The sequence below is a fragment of the Macrotis lagotis genome, chromosome 2 (genome assembly GCF_037893015.1).
Source record: "Macrotis lagotis isolate mMagLag1 chromosome 2, bilby.v1.9.chrom.fasta, whole genome shotgun sequence".
Lineage (NCBI taxonomy): Eukaryota > Metazoa > Chordata > Mammalia > Peramelemorphia > Peramelidae > Macrotis > Macrotis lagotis.
The window spans coordinates 25,386,459-25,408,329 of NC_133659.1; the positions used below are offsets into that span (position 1 = coordinate 25,386,459).

General features: G+C 48.1%; 1 protein-coding gene across 7 annotated transcripts in view; it reads left to right on the forward strand.

Moving 5' to 3' along the window:
* Positions 1-21,871, forward strand: part of LRP8 (LDL receptor related protein 8) — a 114,225-nt gene that overhangs the window by 53,432 nt on the left and 38,922 nt on the right. For all 7 annotated transcript variants that reach the window (XM_074221389.1, XM_074221390.1, XM_074221391.1 and 4 more), the window contains exon 3: positions 16,587-16,709. In XM_074221389.1, the coding sequence (XP_074077490.1) occupies positions 16,587-16,709 (123 nt within the window). The remainder of the gene's footprint in view (positions 1-16,586; positions 16,710-21,871) is intronic.

Consider the following 21,871-nt stretch of genomic DNA (forward strand, 5'->3'; position numbering starts at 1 on the left):
GAGTTCAATGGTCTTCCTTTTCTAGAGTCAGAGAAGGTGACAATCAGTCAATAGGTCTCATTTAAGCAAGTATTAGGTGCCAGCTCCCTGCCCTCTGAGAGCTTCCAGTCTAAGTAGGGAGTCATGCAAAGAGCTCTATATAATTGAGCTTTAGACTAGATAAATTAGAATTCAAAATGGAAGGAGGGTTGATCTTGGGTGAGTCACCTGAGTTTCCGGGCTTTGTGTGTAAAAGAAAGACACAATCTCCTTTCCTTCCAGTGACGCCCTGGCAGGAAAGGGGGGAGGCCTGTTTGCCCCAGGTCTGTAGATGGAAGTGCTGAGAACAGGCCTCTTGCTTCCCACTTGCTTCCCACCCCCTTCCATCTCCTGCCAAGGCCAGAGCTGGAGCAGGAGCTCATCATATTAAACCCCAAGATTTTCCAACCTCAGCAATCAAACACCAGTTGGATCTCCTAATGACTCCTATAAGCAAATGAGGTCCCGGCAGGACCCCTGTGTCAGCTCTCCCACATCCTGGAAGCCTTGCTGTTTGTCTTTAGATGAAAGGAGAGTCTGCATCAAGGCGTTCCCTGAATAGCAAGCAGCCTTTAAGGCAGTAGGACAGGAGTTACTGCCTTCATTTTCAGTTGGAGAAACTGAGGCAAGCTCACAAAGGGGAAATGACTCGCCCAAGGTCTTCAGATCATAGCATAATTATTGTGAAATGGTAGAAAGAACATCTGAGATTTGGCATGTGAGGTTAGAGGGTAATAGGACAATCAGCTCTGAGCTGGAAAGGACCTTAAAAGTCATCTGGTCATAGAATTCTTAGACCGGTCTAATATTTTACATTTTTTTTCACATTTTACATTTACAATTCATTTTACAAATGGGAAAACCGAGGTCCGAGAAACAGTTGGGAGGTGCAGTAGAGTCAGAGAGGAGTGAATTCAAATCAGACCTCAAACACTGGCTGTGTGACCTAGGGCAAGTCACTTTAACCTGTTTGCCCCCTTTCCTTAACTGTAATATAAACTGGAGAAGAAAATGGCAAACCACTCAATGTCTTTGTCAAGACCACCCCAAAGGGGTCACAAAGACTCAGCCATGACTGAACAATGACAGCAAAAGACCCACTCTACTACTCTGCCCTGTTCAGATGACATCTGGAGAATTATGTTCTGATCGAGATGGACAGGGATAAGGTGGAATGCATCCAGAGGAGGGCCATCAGCATGGGGAGGGCCTGATGAGCATGGAAGGGAGAAGGAGTGTTTGACCTGAAGAACAGGAGGGAGGGAATGGTTGAGGGTTCTTTGTGTAGCTAAAGAGAAGTCAAACGGGGCCCCCAAACCTGGAAAGAGAAGTAGGTCTCAGCTCATGGCAAGGACAGGCTTCCTGCTGAAAAGAGCTGTCCCAGGGTGAGCGTGGCTGCCTCCTAGACTGTGGGTGCCCCTTGTTGAGGGGCTCCAAGCAAGATGGCCACTAGTTGATCCCGAGGCTCCTTTGTTTTTCTGATTCTGTGGTTCTCTTCTCAGAAACAAGAGAGAACATCTTGAAGGCCATCATGGACATTTCCTGGAGAAATGTGACCTCTCTGCCTCAGGTATATGCGATGAAAGCAAGAGAAGGACTGGTTAATAGTCCATCAAAAAGCATTTCCTTGGGCAGCTAGCTGGCAAGTGGATAGAGCACTGGAGTCAGGAGGACCTGAGTTCAAATCTGGATCCAGACACATAATAATTACCTAGCTGTGTGGCTTTGGGCAAGTCACTTAACCCCATTGCCTTGTTAAAAAAAAACAAAACCATTTCCTTCCCTTGAGGCTCGCATTTGTTGTCGGGTTCCCTTATCCATTTTTTGGCCATTCCTTTTCTCTGTTAATTTATCCAGAGCTCCAAGGCCTCTGAGAAGACCTGGGTCTGGGTGACCCTGGGCAAGTCCCAAGGCTTCTTTGAAGGACTCACTGTAATTACAAAGGAAATCCTAATGCATCCTCTGCAGATCTTCCAGAGTGGTTCTGAGACAAAGGAGGGGAAGAGTTTGTTTCTAAAATGTGAGTCTTTTTTTTTCTGGGAAATCCATGGGGGTTTGTTAGGTACCCTCTGGGCTGCTCTGAGAGCAAGCCTAGACCAAAGGTGCCTGCCTGCCTGCCTGCCTGCCTGCCTGCCAGGGGCTTACAATCTGCTGGGGGCTCAGTACACACTGAGCCCCTGAGACACACCCATATGTGTGGACTCACCTTCACACATGCTCACATACAAACACTCACACTGACACCACGGGACATAAAGACAAAGACATTCTCCCATGTATCAAGGGAAGACACACTCACATACCTACAGACACACATTCATGCCCAGACACACAGACACATTCACAGATGCTTCACACACACACACACACACACACACACACACACACACACACCCACCCACCTCTACTAGGTCGACATGATCGATTGGAGATTGCAGTGGTTTAGGGCTGCGGGCAAAGGGAAGAAACATTAACTTAGCATCAGAAGGCTTGGGTTCTGTGTGACCCTGTGTGAGTGACTTCCCAGTCTGGAGCTGGATGGGCCACAGATCCATCTCCCCCAACCTCTTAGTTTTACAAAAGAGGAAGTCGAGGCAAAGTTTTTCATAAGTAGTGAAAGAGGCAGGATGTGAACCGAGGTCTTCTGACTCCAAAACTGGTGGATTGTGCTGTCTTGGTTTCCCTATCTATAAAATAAAGGGGTTGGGCTTAGCTGATGTGATCCTTATGACCCTTTCCAGACCCAACTCTCTGGAAGCTCTGTAAGCAGGACCCAGCTTGTCCAGAGGTGCTGTGGGCAGTGGCATCACTGGGGACGTGGACGTCCTAGCTGGGCCCAGTCCAACAGGCGCTTCATTGAGCTTGACTCTGCCTTCAGTGCCAGGTGACACAGGCCTACTCAAGCAGGAAATTGAACATTCAGGTGGATGGATGACTTAGCTGTGAGAACTTCCAAAGAACTAATGGCCTCTGAGAACAATTCACCAGGGGACGGGGAATGACACACGTCCCACAGAGTCGATGTGCCTCGCCCAAGGGCCTCGGGAGCTGAGCTTTGGAGCAGCCAAGGAGTGTGGACCTCATTTCCTCCGGATTCTATTTAGAAGCTTCAGATGGAAATGCTCTCCCTGAGCCATCTCGGAGGCTGATGCACATTGATTGAAATGAGTTTGTCGAAGAGCAGGAGGGGGATGGGCCAACCCTCCAACTCCAGACAGGGAAGGCATGATGGCTGGGAGCCCCCAATGATTGTACCTCTGACAGCAAATAGCCCTGTGGTCCCAAGTAACCTGATAGATCAGTTTCCTCATCAGCAAAATATCAATAACAGTCAATAAATATTCACTAAACTGGGGTGCACTGTAGAATTCAGATAGGAGTGATCCTGAGCAAGTCACTTCATTTCTGTCTGCCTCAGTTTCCCTCATCTGTAAAATGGGGAGAATAGCAACACCTACTTCCCCAGGTTACTTTGAGGATCATGGGGCGCAAATGTGTCTGAGACCTAGTAGGTGGGGAATTAAAGAAAGGCCAAAGACAGCACCTGCTTTCAGGGAGCTCCCAGGCTAATGGGGGGAAACAGTATCAGATGAACCTGTGGGAGCCAGGTGTAGATGGGGTAGCTGCCAAGTCACCTTGGGGGGGTCTGGAAGAAGGAGGCTTTGAACTGAGGCTGGACAGAAGCCCAGGCAACTGGGAGAAAAGAGGAGGAGGAAGAGGAAGGCATGGTGTCGAGCATCCCAGGCAAGGGAGGCGGTCAGGCCCTAGGTCTGGAATTTTATGATAAGGAACAGCAAGAATAGTGAATCAGTCAGCAATGATTAATCACCTACTGTGTATGAATAGGAGGAAGTTCCAGTAAGAAGACTGGAAAGGTGGAAAAGACCCTGTTTAGGAAGAGTTTTAAATGTCAGTAAGGACTGAGGGCCAAGCAGCATGCCAAGCACTGGCCAGACAAAGAAAGGCAAAGGCCCTACCCCTGACCTTGGGGAGTATGATAAAGTGGATAAGAGGTGGGAGTGAAGAGGAGGAGGATGCTCAGGCTGAGTGGGGGGCTGGGGGATGGCAGCCCCCTTGGTGGTAATAGGGAAACTGGGAAGAAAGAGAAGGGGTGAAAAGATAGCAGGGTATGGTAGGCCTCAAATGAGACAGCACCTGGAAAGTGCAAAATTTCTGGTGCCCTATAAATGGTTGTATTTATAGTCAGCTTGAAAGAAGCCCCACCCCCAGGCTGCTGGTTCATTCTGAGACTTCTGGTTTATTCTGAGACTCCCCACAGCACCTGAGGCTTCTTTGCCCTGGACCAGTCAACCACCCTACCTTCTTACCACGAAGTGTCCCAGAGCAGCCGCCTGCTCCCAGTGGAGAACTCTTCCTGAGGCCTCCCAGCTCAGATCCTGAGATGAGGATGTCAGAGAGCAGGGGATGCCAGCTGGGAGGGGCCTCAGAGCAGGGAATGGCAGAACTAGGAGGTCCCGTAGATACCTAGAGGACATTGAGAATCAATCTCAGTGACTTGCCCAAGTTGTCTCACACACCCACGTGCCCCCCCCTCCCGCCATATCCACCCTTCTGTTTTCATCAGACTGTAGCATCCTCCAGGCCCTGAAGTCTGTTCCCAAGGGAAGATCGCAAAGGTTCCTCTTCCCTCTCTACTCTGGAACCTATTGTCCCCATCCTCTCTTCCTACCCTCCTTAGCTCTGCAGATGGTCTTTTACTCTGTCCATGTGTCTCTAACCACTCGAGTGATCCAGGTTCCCCTGGAGCCCCCTCTGCTCCCAGCCCAGGCCTGAGGCTGCTTCAGTGGGGCTGCTCTGCCATCCCTAGCTCCTTCTGCCCATTGGGCAGCCAACTCCTTGGGCCCACACATCGGGACAGGTGGCCCTTAGAAAATGCTGAGTAAACTCAGTGTGTAGGAACAGAAAATGCAAATGATTCCAACCAATTAATCTGGCCTAGGCAGCCATTCTCTGAAGAAGTAAATCAAGAGTGGGCAAGAATGAATAATAGATGAGGACACCCTCTTATTAAGAAAACACATTTCCCCCCTGAGCTTACTTCCTAGGCCTCCCTGCACCCTGCCTTCCTTGGAGCTCCCCTCTCCCTAGGCCTATCTCCCTCTCCACATGCAGCCTCAGAGGCTCCTTGGGATCAAAGAGGCAAATCATAGGATCACTGATGTCAGAGAAGAAGACCTTGGAGGTCATCCGTGCCTTCTGCCCCTCCCCTCTTATTTCATAGATAATGATAATAAGACTCAGACTGGATAGGGGCTTGGCCAAGGTCACACAGCTGGCAGCAAGGAGCCCAGAATCCTCCTGATTTGGCTGTTCTGGGCTATGGATCTCAGGAGCCCTGGGGTAGGTGCCAACCTCTGTTTAAATTTAGCCTTCTTTGTGCTAGCAGTAGGCTGATTCTCCACCTGGGGGCTAAAGGCCTGGAAGATCAATGCCAAGGCCTACCACAAGCCTGAGCGGTGGGGGCCCTGCCTTCCCAGCTGACCCTTCTTTAATCTTGCTGAAACCATGGTTTTTCTTCTCAAAGATTGAAAGGACAAGAAAGCAAGGTAAAAAAAATAAAGCCTGGTTCCTCAGCTCCTCTGTGGATGGGGAAGGATTGGAGAACTCTGCCCACAGCAGCCCTCCAACAAATTTAATCCTTAAAAGGGGCATTGGATTGACATGGAGGAGCCTACAGCTTAGGTCTTGGCTGTTAGAGGAGCCTCATTTTACAGATTGGGAAACTGAGGGCCAGGGAAGTCAGATGACTCACTCAGGTCACACAGAATGAGTAAGAGGTGAGACTTGAGGCCTTCCTGGCTCTGAGACCGCTTTAAGACATTTGTTACTCAGAGTTTCTCTCCATGACCTCCCCCCCCCGCCCTGCCACTGGATTCTGGGCTCCTTGGGGACAGGGCAGGTGTCACATCTACAGACTAGGCTCACACAGGGTAAGGCTGGACAGGTGGGCTGCAGTCTGTAACAGAGGGTGTGCTTATCCTGAGGACGTCACAAGCCTGAAGATAGGACTCATTTGATCAAAGTTGACTGAATGAGCCGGCAAGTCCCTTAAGCTCTCAGACCTTGTTGGCTTTTTTGTAAAATGGGAGACTTAGATTAGACAACACCAAGGCCTCTTCCTTTCCCCCTTATCCCCCCAGCAATCCGGTCTTCTGTGAATAGAATTAGGCAGGGGACTTTATAGCTTCTGGTATCAATGGCATGGAATTGTCATAGACTAACAAAATATCTGGATAGGAAGGGGTCTTTGAGATCATTTGTCAGGGCCAGGGGGAGGGTACTGAGGTCTGAAGGGGAGAGCGGATGGACTCAAGGTTACCTTGTGAATTATCAGCAGAGAGAAAACTTATGGCCTGACTTGGAAGCTGACTCTTCCCCCCAGGCCCAAGATGCTGCGGCATTCCTTGGCTGGCGCCAGCCTGAGGGGCCCCTTTTGGGGCCGGAGGCCACCAGGGGCTGGGTCAGTCCATCACCCTGAGCTGTCAGGAGCTGAATAGTGCCCCTCCCACAAATCACAGGGAAGGGAAGACGCCTTTGTCAGAGGTCCAGGGAAGGCTTCCATCTTTGTCATGCCAAAGGTACAGCTGAGAGCAGCTCCAGGGAGCCTGGCATTCCCAAGGAAGAGCCCAGGCATCCCTTGGCGACGTCTGGGGCCGCAGGTTGGGAAGCACCACGGGACGGCCGGCTTCACTAACCGGTTGCTGGGGGCTGGGCTCAGACTGTGGGAAGCCCTAGGTCTGCCTTTCTGAGGATGGCACCAGGAGGTCCTCAGTGTTGGCCAAGACATGGAATCTTATCGGAGATGTCATAGAAGGGATTGATGGGTCAGGAAAGTATTGGGTTAGGTGACCTCTGAGAACCGTCTCCCCAACTTAAAGATTCTGGAGAGATCCTGGTACAAATGACTCATTTCACTTCAACATCAGCATTCATGCCCAGTCTAGATAAACTGAATTGGCTACCATCCAAAGTATAGACTCTGAAAATTAATTGTATTTAATTTTTCTTCTGAAGAAAGTCAGTGTGGCATGGGGGGAGGGGAGATAGAGCCTCAGAGAGGAGGGTCTTAACACTTGGTTCATGCAGCACTGCTTCCAGGGCACTAGCCCATGACCCCATGTAACCTTGAGAGATCCCGGTTCAAGGATATAATGGCCTATTTCCAGTCAGTTTGAGATTCACAAAGGTGTGTCCTTGCAAAGCCAATCAAGGACCTCCTTCCCCTTTGGGAAGCCATTGCCAACTTGGCAGTATTTTCTCCCACTTGAAATGACTATCTACTAAGTTGTGCCCATGCTGTAACTCTCTTCCCTCTGTCCCCAATGGAGTGTAAGCTTATGGAGGGCAGGGCCTGCTTCACAAGTGACCTTATGCTGTATCTAACACATATTAAGGGCTTAATCATTGTTGATGAGTGGGTGCGTGGAGGACAAGGTACATGAAGCCAGGTGCCATTTTCCTTCAAGATCCACCCATTCTTGATATCCACTAAAAAAAAATTCAAGAGGCAAGAAGTTATTAGGTCCCAATTTTTGGTCGCTATTCTTTGTCCTGAGAGTCAAAACTTCCAGAAAGTCAGAAGGCCAGGGGGGGATAAAAATAGTGACTTTTTTCCCTTTGCATTTTGGCTGAGAAAGATAGAAATTTTAGAGGAAGATGAAATGCTAGGCTGGCAGGAGTTTTTGGAGATCACTCTCTATTCTGGGACTTGTTTGGCCCATCATCTCTTCTTTGGAGGCAGTGTGGTGCCACAAAAAGAGCCCTAGCTTCAGAGACAGGATGAATTCCTTGTGTGACCTTGGACCAGTCTCTTATCCTCTCTGAACATCAATTCCCTCCACTGTGAACTGACCAGAATGGATTCAATACTCTATTTTGTCCTCATCTGATGCCTTGGTGAATTATGATGGGCATTCCGCAAGAAGGAAAGGTCAGGGGCAGAAAAGCAAAGGGAAAAGGCATGGGGTAATGTAAGGAAGTCTTTAGAGAAAATGGGCTGCTCCCCCCGTCTGCTGCCCACCCCCATGTTTTGGGCTTTTTCCCAGGCCATAGCATCTTGACCATCTCCCCGGTGCCTCTATGTTCTTTTTTTTTTTCTTTACTTCTGAGTTGGGAGGGTTTGAGGAGGTCCTGGCGGAAGGCAAATTCAGATGTCACGCTCTGATTAATGATGGTGGGCCTGAACTCTCCCCCTCCCGGGAGGGCAGGACAAAGACATTAGCATAGATGGTTTCTCAGCTCAGCCCCAGCACCAAAGCTGGGAATGGATGCATTTCTTCTCAAGCTATCCTGTCTGAGATCTCTCTGAACTTTCAGAATCTGAGGACTTAATACATTTTCTATACCTGCGTTTGGAGTGGAGGAAAAAGCTCCCAATGTGTAAACTCCCTCCACCAAATGCAGATCATTAATTCATCTGATTCGTCATTCTGATGAGTCATATTCAGCATGTGACTTCACCCCAAGGTCTACCCTTCTTCCATGACATGGTGCCCCTCATCATTCTGCGCCATCTCATTTTAGGGGTTTTACCTGTAAACTCGGTGAAGCTGTTGTAATGACCTTCCTGTTTTAAGTATTGGAAACATACTAGTTGACTGATAAATTGATGTTAGCTGAATGAAGTTGTATGCATGGGCAATGCCATAGAGATGGTCCTCCCTTAGGCGGAATCCAGGAATTCTTCAAATTGAGAGATGGGGGCATCTCTGCAGCCTAGATAAGGAACAGAGTGTCGCCCCCTCACCTCCACCCCTGGGAAGTTGGACTAGTCTTAGATTTTTGTTATTGTTTTTGCAGGGTAATGGGGTTATGTGACAGCTAAGTAAATATTAAGTGTCTGAGACCAGATTTGAACTCAAGTTTTCCTGATTCCATGGCTAGTGTTCCATCCACTGCGCCACCTAGCTGCTCCTATATTTAGATTTGCTTTAGGCCTTTAGTCTTCTAGAGGTTGACCCACTCCCCTCATATGGCATCCCACCTCATCGGACTAGCTGACCTCTTAAGATCCTTCCAGCTCAAAATCTCTGACCACATTCTGATCTCTGAATACTTTGTGATCATCTAGACTAGGTTCTGCCATTGACAAATGAGATCATGACCTCTGACTTCTCTAGACAAAGGAGACACAGAGAGGACGGAGAGGTCAGCCCAGGTGACCCCTGCTCCCCTCTGGGGGTCACTTCTTTCCAGGGTTGAATGAGGGACTTCATGGAAAGCTCCCTCAAGTTTCTTTGAACAGCCAGGACTGTTTGCCCACGCTCCAGGCCAGAACCTGCCTTGTACTGCCAATTGCCCTTCAGGAGATCGAGACCTCTGCCATCTGCCTGCCTTTCTCCCAGGGTGTGTGGAGGCCCTGGAAAGATGCTTTGGGACGGAGGGGACAGAACTGAGGAAGGAGAGGGATGATTGTCCTATGGCCCTGGCTTCCCTGTCACTGCATGAGAGGCTGGGTGTGAATGAATAAGGCAGATTTCCTGTGTGTGTGTGTGTGTGTGTGTGTGTGTGTGTGTGTGTATGCACGTGTGTTTGAATGTACGTGCCTGTGATGAGTCTCTCCTCCTCCCCTTGCTCCCTCCTTTTTGTTCCCGTGGCCAAATGGCATTTCCCCAGACAGTCGCATTGACCAGGGTGATGGTTTAATAGTTGCTGTCCTTTCTTGGACAGGCATCTGAATGTGCCTGCCCAGGCAGCGAGCAGGGGAGTGGGCTCTACTGGAGCCCCCCAAAGGTAATTGGAATTCTGCTGGCTTGGGTTGTCTTGGTAACGCAGAGGGGTCTGGCAGACACTCACAGAGGGGAAGCAGTCGTTGTGGAATTGCAGAATCGAAGAATGGCAAGGCCAGAAGAGACCTCGGAACAATGTTAGAATAGAGAATATTAGAAAGTGACTGTCAGAAAGGGCCTCAGAACAGAGAATGTCGGAGCTGGCAGGGGCCTCAGATCTAGTAGAGACCTTAGAATGTAGAATGGCAGAGGTGGGAGAGAGGTTTGGACACCTCCTCTTCAGGTGTGGCACACTCAGCTTACAAGGGTCTTTCTATGTCCAAATCTAGGATCCCATGACTTGAGGGTTCTTGCAGATCTCTCTAAAATTCCTTGTCCTTTGGAACTGTGATGGAAGAGAGCATGACCAGGACTCAGGAGAGTTACATATTCTATTTCCTGCTCTGCTATGAACTTGCTGCGTGACCTTGAGCAAATTACTTGCCTTTTCTGGCTCAGTTTCCTTTCCTGTAAACAGAGAGTCATGGTATACGCTATCTAAAGTCCTGCCCATCTCTGACACAAGGTGCTTAGAAGTGGTTTCCCCACTCAGGAGATGGGAAGCAATCCAAAGAACTGTTCTTGGCAGGTAAATCAAGGTGCTTGTATCTCAGAAAATTCTCCTAAAGGCCTATGGTGAGGGAAGATTCAGGATGATCTTTGGGGTTCATCCCATAGAGAGGGGAGCCCCGACATCAACTGTGAGACAGTGGGAAAAGGGACTGGAGTACTGACCCTGAAATTGGGAAGACCTGGATTCGAATTCCACTTCTGTGCATCGCCAAGTCTCCCCTGATCTTTCTGAGCCTTGGCTTACTCATCTCTGAAGTGGAAGTAGGAATGACTCCTCCTTACCAAGCTTCTGATAAAGATTAGGTCTGATTGAGAATGGATGGAAAGTCCTCTAGGTAGGCCCGGCTGTTGGATTTTCATCATCCTCATATCCATGCTACCTGTGTGGATCACCACACCTCTCTCACTCTGGAGTCAGCCTATACTTGGCTAGTGGCCCATTGGGAAGTCCGTTTGGGACCATATGTACCCCTTCCCAGACTTCCTGCCCCTCTTGCCTTTCTTTTGGAGTAATAGATTGAACCAGGTCCCATTTGCTTTACACCATAAACAAACTTTAAGACAGACCGTACCAGGTCCCATTCAGTTTACACCATAAATGAGCAAAACCAAACCATATATAGACAATCTTGCGTCCTGTGCATATGGTTCCAATCCTGAATTTTCCACATTGACCTGGATATTATGAGTCTCTGCTTCTCTTGCTTTTCTGGATTCAATCCTTTCTCAGGGGCTGAGACCATCAATCAGCTAATAAGTTGTGGAGCTCAAAGAGAGCTCAGAACTCAAATTCAGTTTAAAGGTTTTTTAGGTTTTTGAAAGGCAAATGGGGTTAAGTGGCTTGCCCAAGGCCACACAGCTAGGTCATTATGAAGTGTCTGAGGCCAGATTTGAACTCAGGTACTCCTGACTCCAGGGCTGGTGCTCTATCCACTGTGCCACCTAGCCACCCCCAGTTTAAATTTTTTTAGGTTTTATTGGTGTCTTTTTTGGGGTGATGTCTGTGATCCCACTGTTACCTAATGAACACCTTTCAATCAGTTAATAAGAATTTTTAATGTCTTATTATTGTCAGGCACTGGAGGTATATCCAAAGACCATTAAAAAAAATCAACCACAAAGCAAGTATGTCTGTTAGCCCAGGCAGCTCTCTCGTCCTATAGTGGTCTTCCTCTCCATAAAAACAAAGGGGGGGGGGGGGAGTACTTGGTTCAATGATCTGTTCTCCCAAACAGTGCACGGCTGATATAATTTCAGTTTCCTTTTCCTGGTCTTTCCTATGCTGTTGTAGTGGCTGTTATAATTTCAGTTTCCTTTTCCTGGTCTTTCCTACGCTGTTGTAGTGACTGGGTATGTTGTTTTCCTGGTTCTGCTGATTTCACTCTGCATCAATTCTTGTTCAGTCTTCCCGTGCTTCTCTCTCTGTATTCTACTTATTTTTATGGCGTAAAAATAAGATCATCACATTCACACAGCTTGCTCAACCATGGCCCGATGGATGGGTGTCTACTTTATTTCCTGGGCTTTGCTATCACAAAAAAAATTGCTGCTATAGTTTGGACTATGTTGGATTCTTCTGGTTTTTTTACCTTCTTAGGATATATGACTTACAGTGCCTTCCCCCATTTTACAGAGCAGGAAACTGAGGCCCAGAGCCACTTCCTTGATAATAAGAAACCATTTTACTCATTCGAGCACTTGACATTTTACAAAGCCATTCATTTTATTAATAACAAATTTCTATAGCAATCTACAGTTTATAAGACATTTTCTTTGCAGCATCTTGATGAGGTAGGTAGTTTGACTCTCGTTTTCCCCACTTTGCAGACTAGTAATGTGAGCCTTAGAGAGGTAAATTCACCCAAGTCATAAAACTAGGATTCATAATGAACAAAATGTGACCTCATTTTACTTTGGATTCAGTACTGCATAAGAAGAACATCGGTTCGACCATGTCATCCTCTATTCTACAAACTCCAATGACTCTCCATTGTCTTTAGCATCAAATACAGCATTCTCTGCTTGACCTTCAAAGCCTTGAATGACCTAGCCCCCTTCTACCTTCGTATAGTCCACCTCCCAACACATACTCTCTGAAGTAGTGACACCAACCTGCTGGCCATTCCACAAATAATACCCTCCATCTCATGGCTCTGGGTATTTTCTCTGTCTGCGTCCCTCCTCTGCTTTTATTACTGATGTATAAATAGCATTTTAAAGGAACAGAGGAACTTTATGAAGTAAGGATAAAGAGGGAGTGTATCCTAGGCACTACATCTCCCTGGTCTCAGTTTCCCCATTTGTAAAATGAGAAGTTTAAATTATTTGATCTCTAGGTGTTCATCTATGATACAAGGATCTTGTCTCTTAAAGAGGTGGATCTGAGTAAGTCTCTCTTGACCTCAGTTTCCTTCTCCGTAAAATAACAGAGATGGACTCAGTGACTTCTGAAACCATTTCTAGATACAGATCTGTGACCTCAAATTCTTTTTGGACCTGTTTCCTCGACTATAATATAAAAAAGTTAGGACTTGGTGGTGGGTTCTTCTAGCTCGACCTCTAGAATTATCCCCTCCCCCCTAGATCTAATGTTTTCTAGGTCACCTTGAAACAAGCAGAGTTATTCCCATTTCCCAGTAGAGATAACTAAGTCCCTCGCATCCCTGACCTTCCAAGATGGGACATGACCAGCCCAAGGTCATAGAACAAGTAGAGAGCAGAGCTTGGGCCTTTCTTTTTCAGATCAGCTACCTCTTCATTTTGGACAGGGTCAGATAAATAATATTTTCTTTGTCCGTCTGGGAGTGGGGTAGGGGATTGAAACTGGGTTCTTTTGTTCCAACTGCCTGGTTGCTATGGGACAGGATTATGATATCATCAGTGATTATATAATATTCTTGAGGGCCAGGGAGACCAGGGTTAACATTCCACTGGGCCCAGACATAGAGGCGGCTGTTGTCTGGCAGCTGACCTGTTTATGTAAGGGCATTGGGAGGGCTAGTGGGTGGTGGTGTTTGGGCAGGATCAGGACACACCAAGGAAGCCTCCACAGTGTTGTCCTGACAGGGCCTTCCTGAAGGGTTGGGGGGAGGGGGGCTGTTAAAAGGCAGTGGGATGCTCCAGTGTTCTTTTCTTCACCTTGGTGCTTTCACTAAACTATGAACTGCTCAAAGACAGGGCTCAAGTCTCTTTTCTAAACTGTATAAAACTTTTTTAAAAAAATATCTTTTATTGATGCTTTTTGTTTTCTATATAATTTTCATTTTTGAATATAATCCCACCATCCCTTGACAGGTAGTCAGCATTTATTAAACCCTACACTAAAATCTGGGGATATAAAGGAAGAAAAAACAGGAGCTTACATTCTAAACAGATACAACATACATGTTCCTAGAGGCAGCTAGGTGGCGCAGTGGATAGAGCACTGGCCCTGGAGTTAGGAGTACCTGGGTTCCAATCCTGCCTCAGACACTTAATGATTACCTAGCTGTGTGGCCTTGGGCAAGCCACTTAACCCCATTTGCCTTGCAACCTAAAAAAAAAAAAAAAGGAAAAAGAAAAAAAATACATGTTCCATGGAACAAAAAGGAGGCAAGATGGGAAGAGTACTGGCTTTGGAGGGAGAGGTTCTGGATTCAGATCCTACTTCTAATGCTTACAGTCTGTGTGAATCTTGACCCTTCATTCAGTCATTTAATCAATAAATACTTAAGTGCCTATAGATTTGAAGGGACCGAATTTAAGAACCTAAAATTTTATACATGAAAACAGTGAGATAAACAGAGGTTGATTTGAACTTGGATGTTCATGATTCTAAAATCTAATGCTGTATCCACTGTACCACCTAATTGCCTTTTCTGTAAAATGGAGGATTTATAATAGATAGCTTTTAAGGTCCTTGCCAGTTCTAGATCTGTGATTCCTATGATGCTGTCACTAATTGTCTCATTGTCTTAGTTTCTCCATCTGTAAAAAATGAGAGAGTTGCATCAAATTGTCTAAAATTACAGAAAAGGAAAATGATAAAGTTGGAGGGGATGTAGGAAAACTGAGAAATTAATACATTTTTGGTGGAGTTGTGAAGGGATCCAGCCATTCTGGAGAACAAGTTGGAACTATGCCCAAAGGGCTAAAAAACTGTGCATACCCCTTTGACTTAGTGGTACTACCATAGGTCTAGAGGCAAACAAGGTGTGGAATTTGTTTGTGACCACCGTGCTTTGAGAAATGACAAGCAGGATGGTTTGAAAAAAATTTAGACAGATTTAGATGAACTGATGCAAAGTGAAGTGAACAGAAGCAGAACAATGTACACAGTAACAGCTACATTGTAGCAATGATCAACTCCCAGCCCTGATTCATAAGGAAGGCTTGGATTGGGGGTACAGAAATCTGGGTTCAGATTCTCACTTGTCAGCTAAACTCCAGTGAAACCAGACAAGTGACCTTTTCTTTGAGTCTTAGTTTCCCCAGTTAGGGTCTTGGACAGCTGATCTCTTAAGGGCCCTCCCAGATCTGATATCTCCTGTTCTAAGGCCCCTTCCAGTTCTGACATCCCTATCCTTTAAAGTCTCTCTTAGCACAGAGAGTCTATGTCTCTCTCCCTTCCCTTCTATCCTGCCAGCCTGCCCCCTCTGTGGTCAGACCTCCAGGGCAGGGACCAACCTGTTGCTTTTCCTTGCACCCCTTGTCCTGCCCATCATTGAGCCCTGTGCCTAGATTCTGAGACCCCAGAAACCCCTCCAGTCCTGCAGCCTCCTTTGACAGATGAGAAAACCGGAGCCCAAAGAGATTATTTGCCCAAGGTCACACTGGCTGTCTCAATCAGTGTTCCTTAAATCATTGTTCAAGTACATAGCTACAGTGCATGTAAATGATATGCAAATAACATGCAAATAAATCAATAGCTCTTGGGAATAACTTGGTTGGGGGAAGACACATCTTCAGGACATTCCCAATGTCCTCCATTTTGGAGGGTGTGTTTTGACCAGACTGAACTGCTCCTCTCATTCTAACCCAGATTTGGAGAGGAAGAGGGGGTATGTTCTTCAGGGAATGTTTCCCCCACCCCTCCCCCTGTCCCCCAGCGCCAGCCTCTGTCACCAAAGCAGACAGCTCTTGTGTGCCAGTGTCTGGGACCAGACAAAGCCCCCAGCAGGGTCCTGTCAGGTACTCACTGAAGGGACCCTTCCTGGCCAGGCCATTTGTATAGAGAGGCCTTCCTGGGGCAAGTGTCTCAGAAGATGTCTGGTTGTGGAGGAAAGGGGCAAGAACAAGGTTTCCATTGTGTAACCCAAGGCAACTCTCCTGTCCCGTGCAGATACCTTAGAAACAAGAGAACCCTGAGAGAAGTGGGGGGGGATGATTTACAGAAGTGTCCCCACAGTGGAGTCACAATCACAGGCCTGTCTCTGCAGAGCATGGGAAGGGGTTTGAGGAACCGGCCTAAGAGGCAGGAAGCTAAAGTTCAAATGTGACTTTTCACATATACACTGGCCATTGGGGTATGGGCCTTGACTTGTACGTAAATTGGATTTATGTGAGGCAGAACTGTTTCAAGTCATATGCCCCATTCTTTCCTCCATCCTTTGGTGGATAGGAGTTCGACTAACTAACCTCTGAGATCTCTTCCAATTCTGAAAGAATGCAGTACTTGAAGCCAAGAGTCCTGAGTCTGAATCCCTCAATTATCAACTGATTACCAGGTCTTTTCTTGTCTCAACCTCAGTTTTCATCTGTGAAATGGGGGAACGATATATCACCTAACTCCAAGGGCCGTGATGGGGGAAGCACTAGCTAAGTGTTCGTTGTTATTTCTTCCATTGACTCAACTTTTGGTTTGAAACAATTAGTATCCGAATCACAAAAGTGCCCAATTATCCTTTCTTTCTTCCTCAACAATGCTGGGCTCAGGGCCTTGGCTCTAGCAGTAGTAGACTTCCCAAGAACTGTTGGTTTCGATGAAAGTTTCTCTTGGAAAGTTCATCTTGGACAAATATGTCACCCAAGAATTGGATAAGAAGATGTTTGAGAAGTTGCAGAATCTGAGTCATTTAGTGCTGGAGGAGTTAGGCCCTGGGGATGCCCTATAGGATGCTGCCTTGTTCCTGCATGGGCTGGCCACATTCTTGGTTCTTTCCATTTCAGTGTCATCCATCCCATCTCAGCCCTTGCCTCTAAACCTTCTCTTCTCTTTTTCCTTTGCAGCCAAGAAGACCTGCACAGACAGTGACTTCACCTGTAACAATGGGCACTGCATCCCAGAACGCTGGAAATGCGATGGGGAGGAGGAGTGTTCTGATGGGTCTGACGAGTCTGAGGCTACCTGCAGTGAGTACTGGAGCACCTGGTGGGGGAGACATGAGACAGAACGGCAGGGAGGAGGACTTGGGATGGTGGGAGACTTGGGCAAAGACAGACCAACGATGGGAACAGTCCTTGGAGGCCCAAATACTGGCTCTGCCAGTCACTCACCAAAGACCTCAGTATATTGTTCCCTCCCTTTGGTCTCAGTTTCCTCATCTGTAAGATATTATGTTTGTGCTAAGTGATCAAAACCCCTCCTCTCCTAATTGACATTTCCAGTGTTGTGACGTTCCTTGTTCTGAAGTTTCTCTGGCTCCCTGACCTCTGAGGTTCTTATATCCTAATGTTTCTGAATAAATATTCAGGAACTGAAGTTTGGAATGGAAGGAGATGCTGCTTGGACTTTCTAGCTCCTCACTCCCAGAGGAGCCTCCAAGCTCCCTTAGCCCAAAGGTGGTGACCAGGGAGGGCCTCTCGAGGGAAGAGTTTTTGTCTGCCCACCTTGACTTTGCTCTCAAGTCCCCTCAATCTCAAAGCAAACATATGTCAGGAGGCGGGAGTTCTTGTTGGATTACAGAGGATTGGGAGATGTTAGTTAGAGCAACAGTTCTGCCTTGAAAGAAGAGGGCCAGGCCCAAGGGCCCGGGCTTCAGCCAGGGGCTTCTGTAAAGGCAGAGGGGGGAGTGGGGAGTGAGAAGGGGCTGCTGTTTTCTCTGGGTCACGATCAAGAGAGTCAGAGACATTCATTGTTAAGGCTTGTCCAGCTGGTTTCCTAGTTGCCTAGCAACTGGGGGGGAGAGATAGAGAGGGATCGACAGAGACATAGAGACACAGATAGACACAGATCTATAGAAAGAGACAGAAATAGAGGGGGAGACAGAGAGAGAGAGACATATAGAGACAGAGAGAAACAAAAAGGAAACGGACAGAGAGAGACAGAGGCACATACACACAGACACAGAGAGACACAGACACAGACAAAGACATACAGAGAGACAGAGAAAGAGAGATCTGCTCCTCCCACCTCCCTAGCTGGCCTGGCCCCTTCCCATGGCCATCTCAGCTGCCACCCTTGGTAATCTCTAACCTTGAAGAATTTAGGTTGTTGAAGGACTCCCTGACTTTAATTTTAGCCTTTTGCTGTGAGATAGTCTGTAAGGAGATAGGATGGTTGAGTGGGTAGAATAATAGCTTGGAAATCTAGAGACCAGAATCTGCTATGAGATCCCTGGGTGATTTTGGGCAAGTCACCCACCCTCGGTTTCATCCTTGAATCTTTGGGGCTACCCATTGAAGAGGACCTACCCCCAGTCTGATTCTCTAGGTTCCAAGAAAGGGGTGATCCTTGTGAGCTGGGGGTTCATTGACAGTTCTCTTGAGGAGAGGAGATCTGAACCCAGATCTTGTGCCTCTTCATGTAGAGAGATGGAGGCTCTTCTGGGGAGAATTGGGCTGAGCCCTCCCCACTGTCCCTGAGACTTGGAGAGGTGTTCCATTGACTTAGTGGTATCACGATTTCAGATAGCCTGAGAGAAAGAGAAGGAAAAAAATCCTCTGACCCAAGTCTATTAGATGTTCCCCATCTCCCAACAGCCCCCACTTTGTTGGCTACTTGGCAGCTTCATATCACACCTCTAGAATGGGAGGCAGGAAAGCCAAGCTAGAGTCTAAGCTCTAACATTTTCTGTGTGACCATGACCATTTACTTCCCTCTGGGCCTTAGTTTCCTCATCTGTAAAATGGGAGGACTTTTTCTGCCCCCTTTTAAGAACTGCCATAACTTGTGACTATTTTGTTTTGTTTTTTAATTTAGACGTGTCATTTCCTGGTGGAGAGCAGCCAGCAAACTCCCTCTACCAATTTAGGACCCACCTGCTCTCCAGTTCGCAGACCAGAGTGGGAACTTAGGGGCTAATGAACTGGCTAGCATTACACAGACAGGCTATATCAATCAGAACTTGAACCAGGAGCCTAATGCCAAGGCAGGCTCTCTCTCTGCTATGATCCTCTGCCTCAGGGGGCCTCCTCCTCTGGTCCAGACTCTCATCCGATCTAGGCAGACCTCCCCCAGTAGTGTCTGAGCATATGGCTGGGAGAAGCTCCTGAGGCCAGAAAAGATGACCAAAACACCAAACTGGCTTGGAGGGAACCTGAGACCAAGGTTAGAAGCAGCCAGTCAAAATCAGAGCAAACATATAGGGACAACCAGCCTCTGGAAGGGACTGCCCTACCAATGAAGAGGAAAGGAGTGCCTGAGGCCACCAGGGGCCTCTTCGAAACCTGGTTTCTAGGCCAGGTTAATGAGCAGTCACTGAAAAAAATGAGGTCAGGAATAGCTATCAGAGAGAACCTGGAGAAGGTCTGGGCCTGGAGACTGGGTCAGAATCCCAGGTGGGCCCCTTTGCAGCCCTGACCCTCTGTAGCTCTCATGTTCTTCATCTGTATGGTAAGAAAGGCAGACAGGATGACCTCAGAGGGCTGTCCCAGCATGGACCACAGGCTCGATGTGAGACACCAGTGAAATGGTTCCCTCCCAATAATCTGATTTGAGGTCCAGAAGAAGGGGAGTGGCCTCTAGATTGTTCTCTGTCTTGGTTGGACCACATGGGGAAGCCCCCATTTGAGGAAGGACATTGGCAAACCAGAAAGGGCCTGGAGTAGGTGGTCACAATTGCAGAAACTAGGCATTATCAGCCTGTAAAAGGACAGACTCAGGGTTGGACTGACCATGGAAGAGGGAAAAACCAGAAGTATGGAGGGGGAAGCCAATTGGCACTTGGGTGTCCAGGCCAAAGATCTGCTTTCGAGGGGAAGGGGTTCCCCAAAAAGATAGTGAGTTACCCCTTCTTGGTGGTCAGCAAGCAGAGACAGACCACCCAGTCATCTGTAAGTCTGGGAGAGTCCCTGGGGCTCCTCTGACTTGGGTGCCCAGTGAGACTCAGCTCACAGGATTGATTATCCCAGAGGACTTACCGTAGTCCTGCTTAGAATGACCTGTGAGTGTGTTCTGAGTCTGGCAGCATCGCTGCCTCTGTGAGAAGCCAGAACTGGGTCTGGCCACGCTGGGCGGGGGGGATGGGGTGGTAGGAGCCATTGTAAGAGGCCGCGGTAGCAGAACCCTGCTAAACTTGGGGGATTGGGGGCCTGTTCTGTGGTTGTTCCTGTTATCTACTCCCTGAACTAGAACTCTGACCCTTGAGTAGGGGAATGGACAGGACACAGCTGATCTGTATCTTAGAGGTGCCAGCTGTGTCACAGGGTGGCCCAAGGGGAAAGCTAGCATTGGCCCCATCTGGAAGGGCATCATTAAAAAGGACTGTGCTGGTCCAGAGCCCCAGACTGTGGGGGAGATCAGAAGGTGGCATCTCTCTGGGACAAAACTTTGGGCCCTTCAGGAGCCCTCAGGGAGGTTCTTATTCTCTCAGGCCCCATATCCTGGCTCTCTGGGTCTGGCACCAGTTCTTCTTTCTCTGTAATTCTTAACCAATCTCCCCTCCCCCATTCCCCACCTGGCTGCTTGGCTGCTGTCCGAGTATGTGTGTGTGTGTGTCTGTCTGTCTGTCTATCTGTCTGTCTGTCTGCCTGTCTTCTTTGGCCATCCCTTTTTTGTCCACACTGTCTGTCTGCCAGTGATAATGTCCCCTTCATATCTTTGCTCCTTTGTTTCTTTCTCCTCCCCCTTCCTGCTGTTTTTCCTTTTCTCTCTCTCCCCCCCTCCTCTCTCCCTTCTCTCTCTCTCTCTCTCTCTCTCCCCCCCTCCCCATTCCTACTTCCTTCCCTTTCTCAGCCTTGGGCTCTCATTCTCTTTCTCCACTCTCCACTCAGCTGACCCATCTCTTGTTTCCTGAGAGGTGGTCCCTGGGCTATTGCCACCCTCTGTGCTGAGATTTCCAGGCCAAACCAAATCACCCTGTTTGAGCAGCAGCAGTAGCTGTAGTAGTGGTAGTAGTGGTAGTAGTAGTAGTGATAGCAGTGGTAGTAGTAGTCGTAGTAGTAGTAGTGATAGCAGCAGCAGCAGGGGGCTGTGACTCATCCTGACCTTCCCCCCTTCTGCTGCAGCCACAGAAGGTCCTGGGGATTTGTTCAAAATTAAGTGATTGGGAGAATCCACCCCAAGGCCCATTTAAGGCTTGATGAGGATATAAATCCCTGCAGCCCTGGAGTATGAGCTTAGGGCTATTGGGGGTGATCCTTGACTCTTCTTCCCTAATTAAATTCCCTTCCATGGGGGCACCACGATTGAAGCCTACCCCAAGCTCCAGCTTATTATTTCCCCCAAAGCTGCTGGAGCTGCTGGAGCTGCTCTCATTTCTGGATGTGGTGTAGCTGGCTCCCAGATAGGTTCTCTGGGTTCCATTTCCTTTGACCCCACTTTTCTGATCAGGTGCCCAGAAGTGACCAGCTCAGCTGGTCCCCCTTTCCCCCTTTCATTTGCTCCTCCCTGTGGACACCTCCCAGCAGGCTCTCTTTCCCTTCCTCTTTCCCTTTCCCCAAACCTTCAGGACCAAGGACAGTAGCATCTTTGTCATGGGAGGCAGTATGGCTGCTGGGATGATGTGATTTCCCTAGAAGATTATAGGATTGACCATGCCTTAATCATCTCAAGGGCCCTTCTAGCATCTCGGGATTTGTGAGATGGATCCCCTCCCCCCAGTTAAATGAAAGCAATCCCCAAATAGAATCTGCAGCCCCTGCTTGGAGACCTCCGCTCCGGTCCATCCACTGCTCTGGGACCGAACAAAGCATAGCCGTCCCTTGGTCCGATAGATCAAACCTCGACTCAGATCCCGGGCATATGAAGTAGTGCACAAGCCATCCCAGACTTGGAGTGCGCTCCCTCCTCATTTTCCCTTCCCCCTGGACCCCCTACACCTCCCACATGCAACCCCCCCTTCTCTTTTCTCTCCCCAAAGTATTTCTCCATGTACATGTTTATTCCCCAGAGAATGGAAGCTCCCTGAGGGCCATGACTGTCTTATAAATGATGGGATTGAATTGGAAACCCAGAGGAAGGGGCCAGGATAAGGCCTTGGTAGAAGAAGTGGGGATAGATAGAAGAAGGAGTAGAGGCTTCAGGCTGCTGCAGAGGGCAGGAAGGGCTAATGTGGGGAATAGGGATTCATTAGCCAGATTCTTCAGACCTGGGAGGTGGGGGACTGGGGGAGAGTGACAGAGAGGCCAGTTTC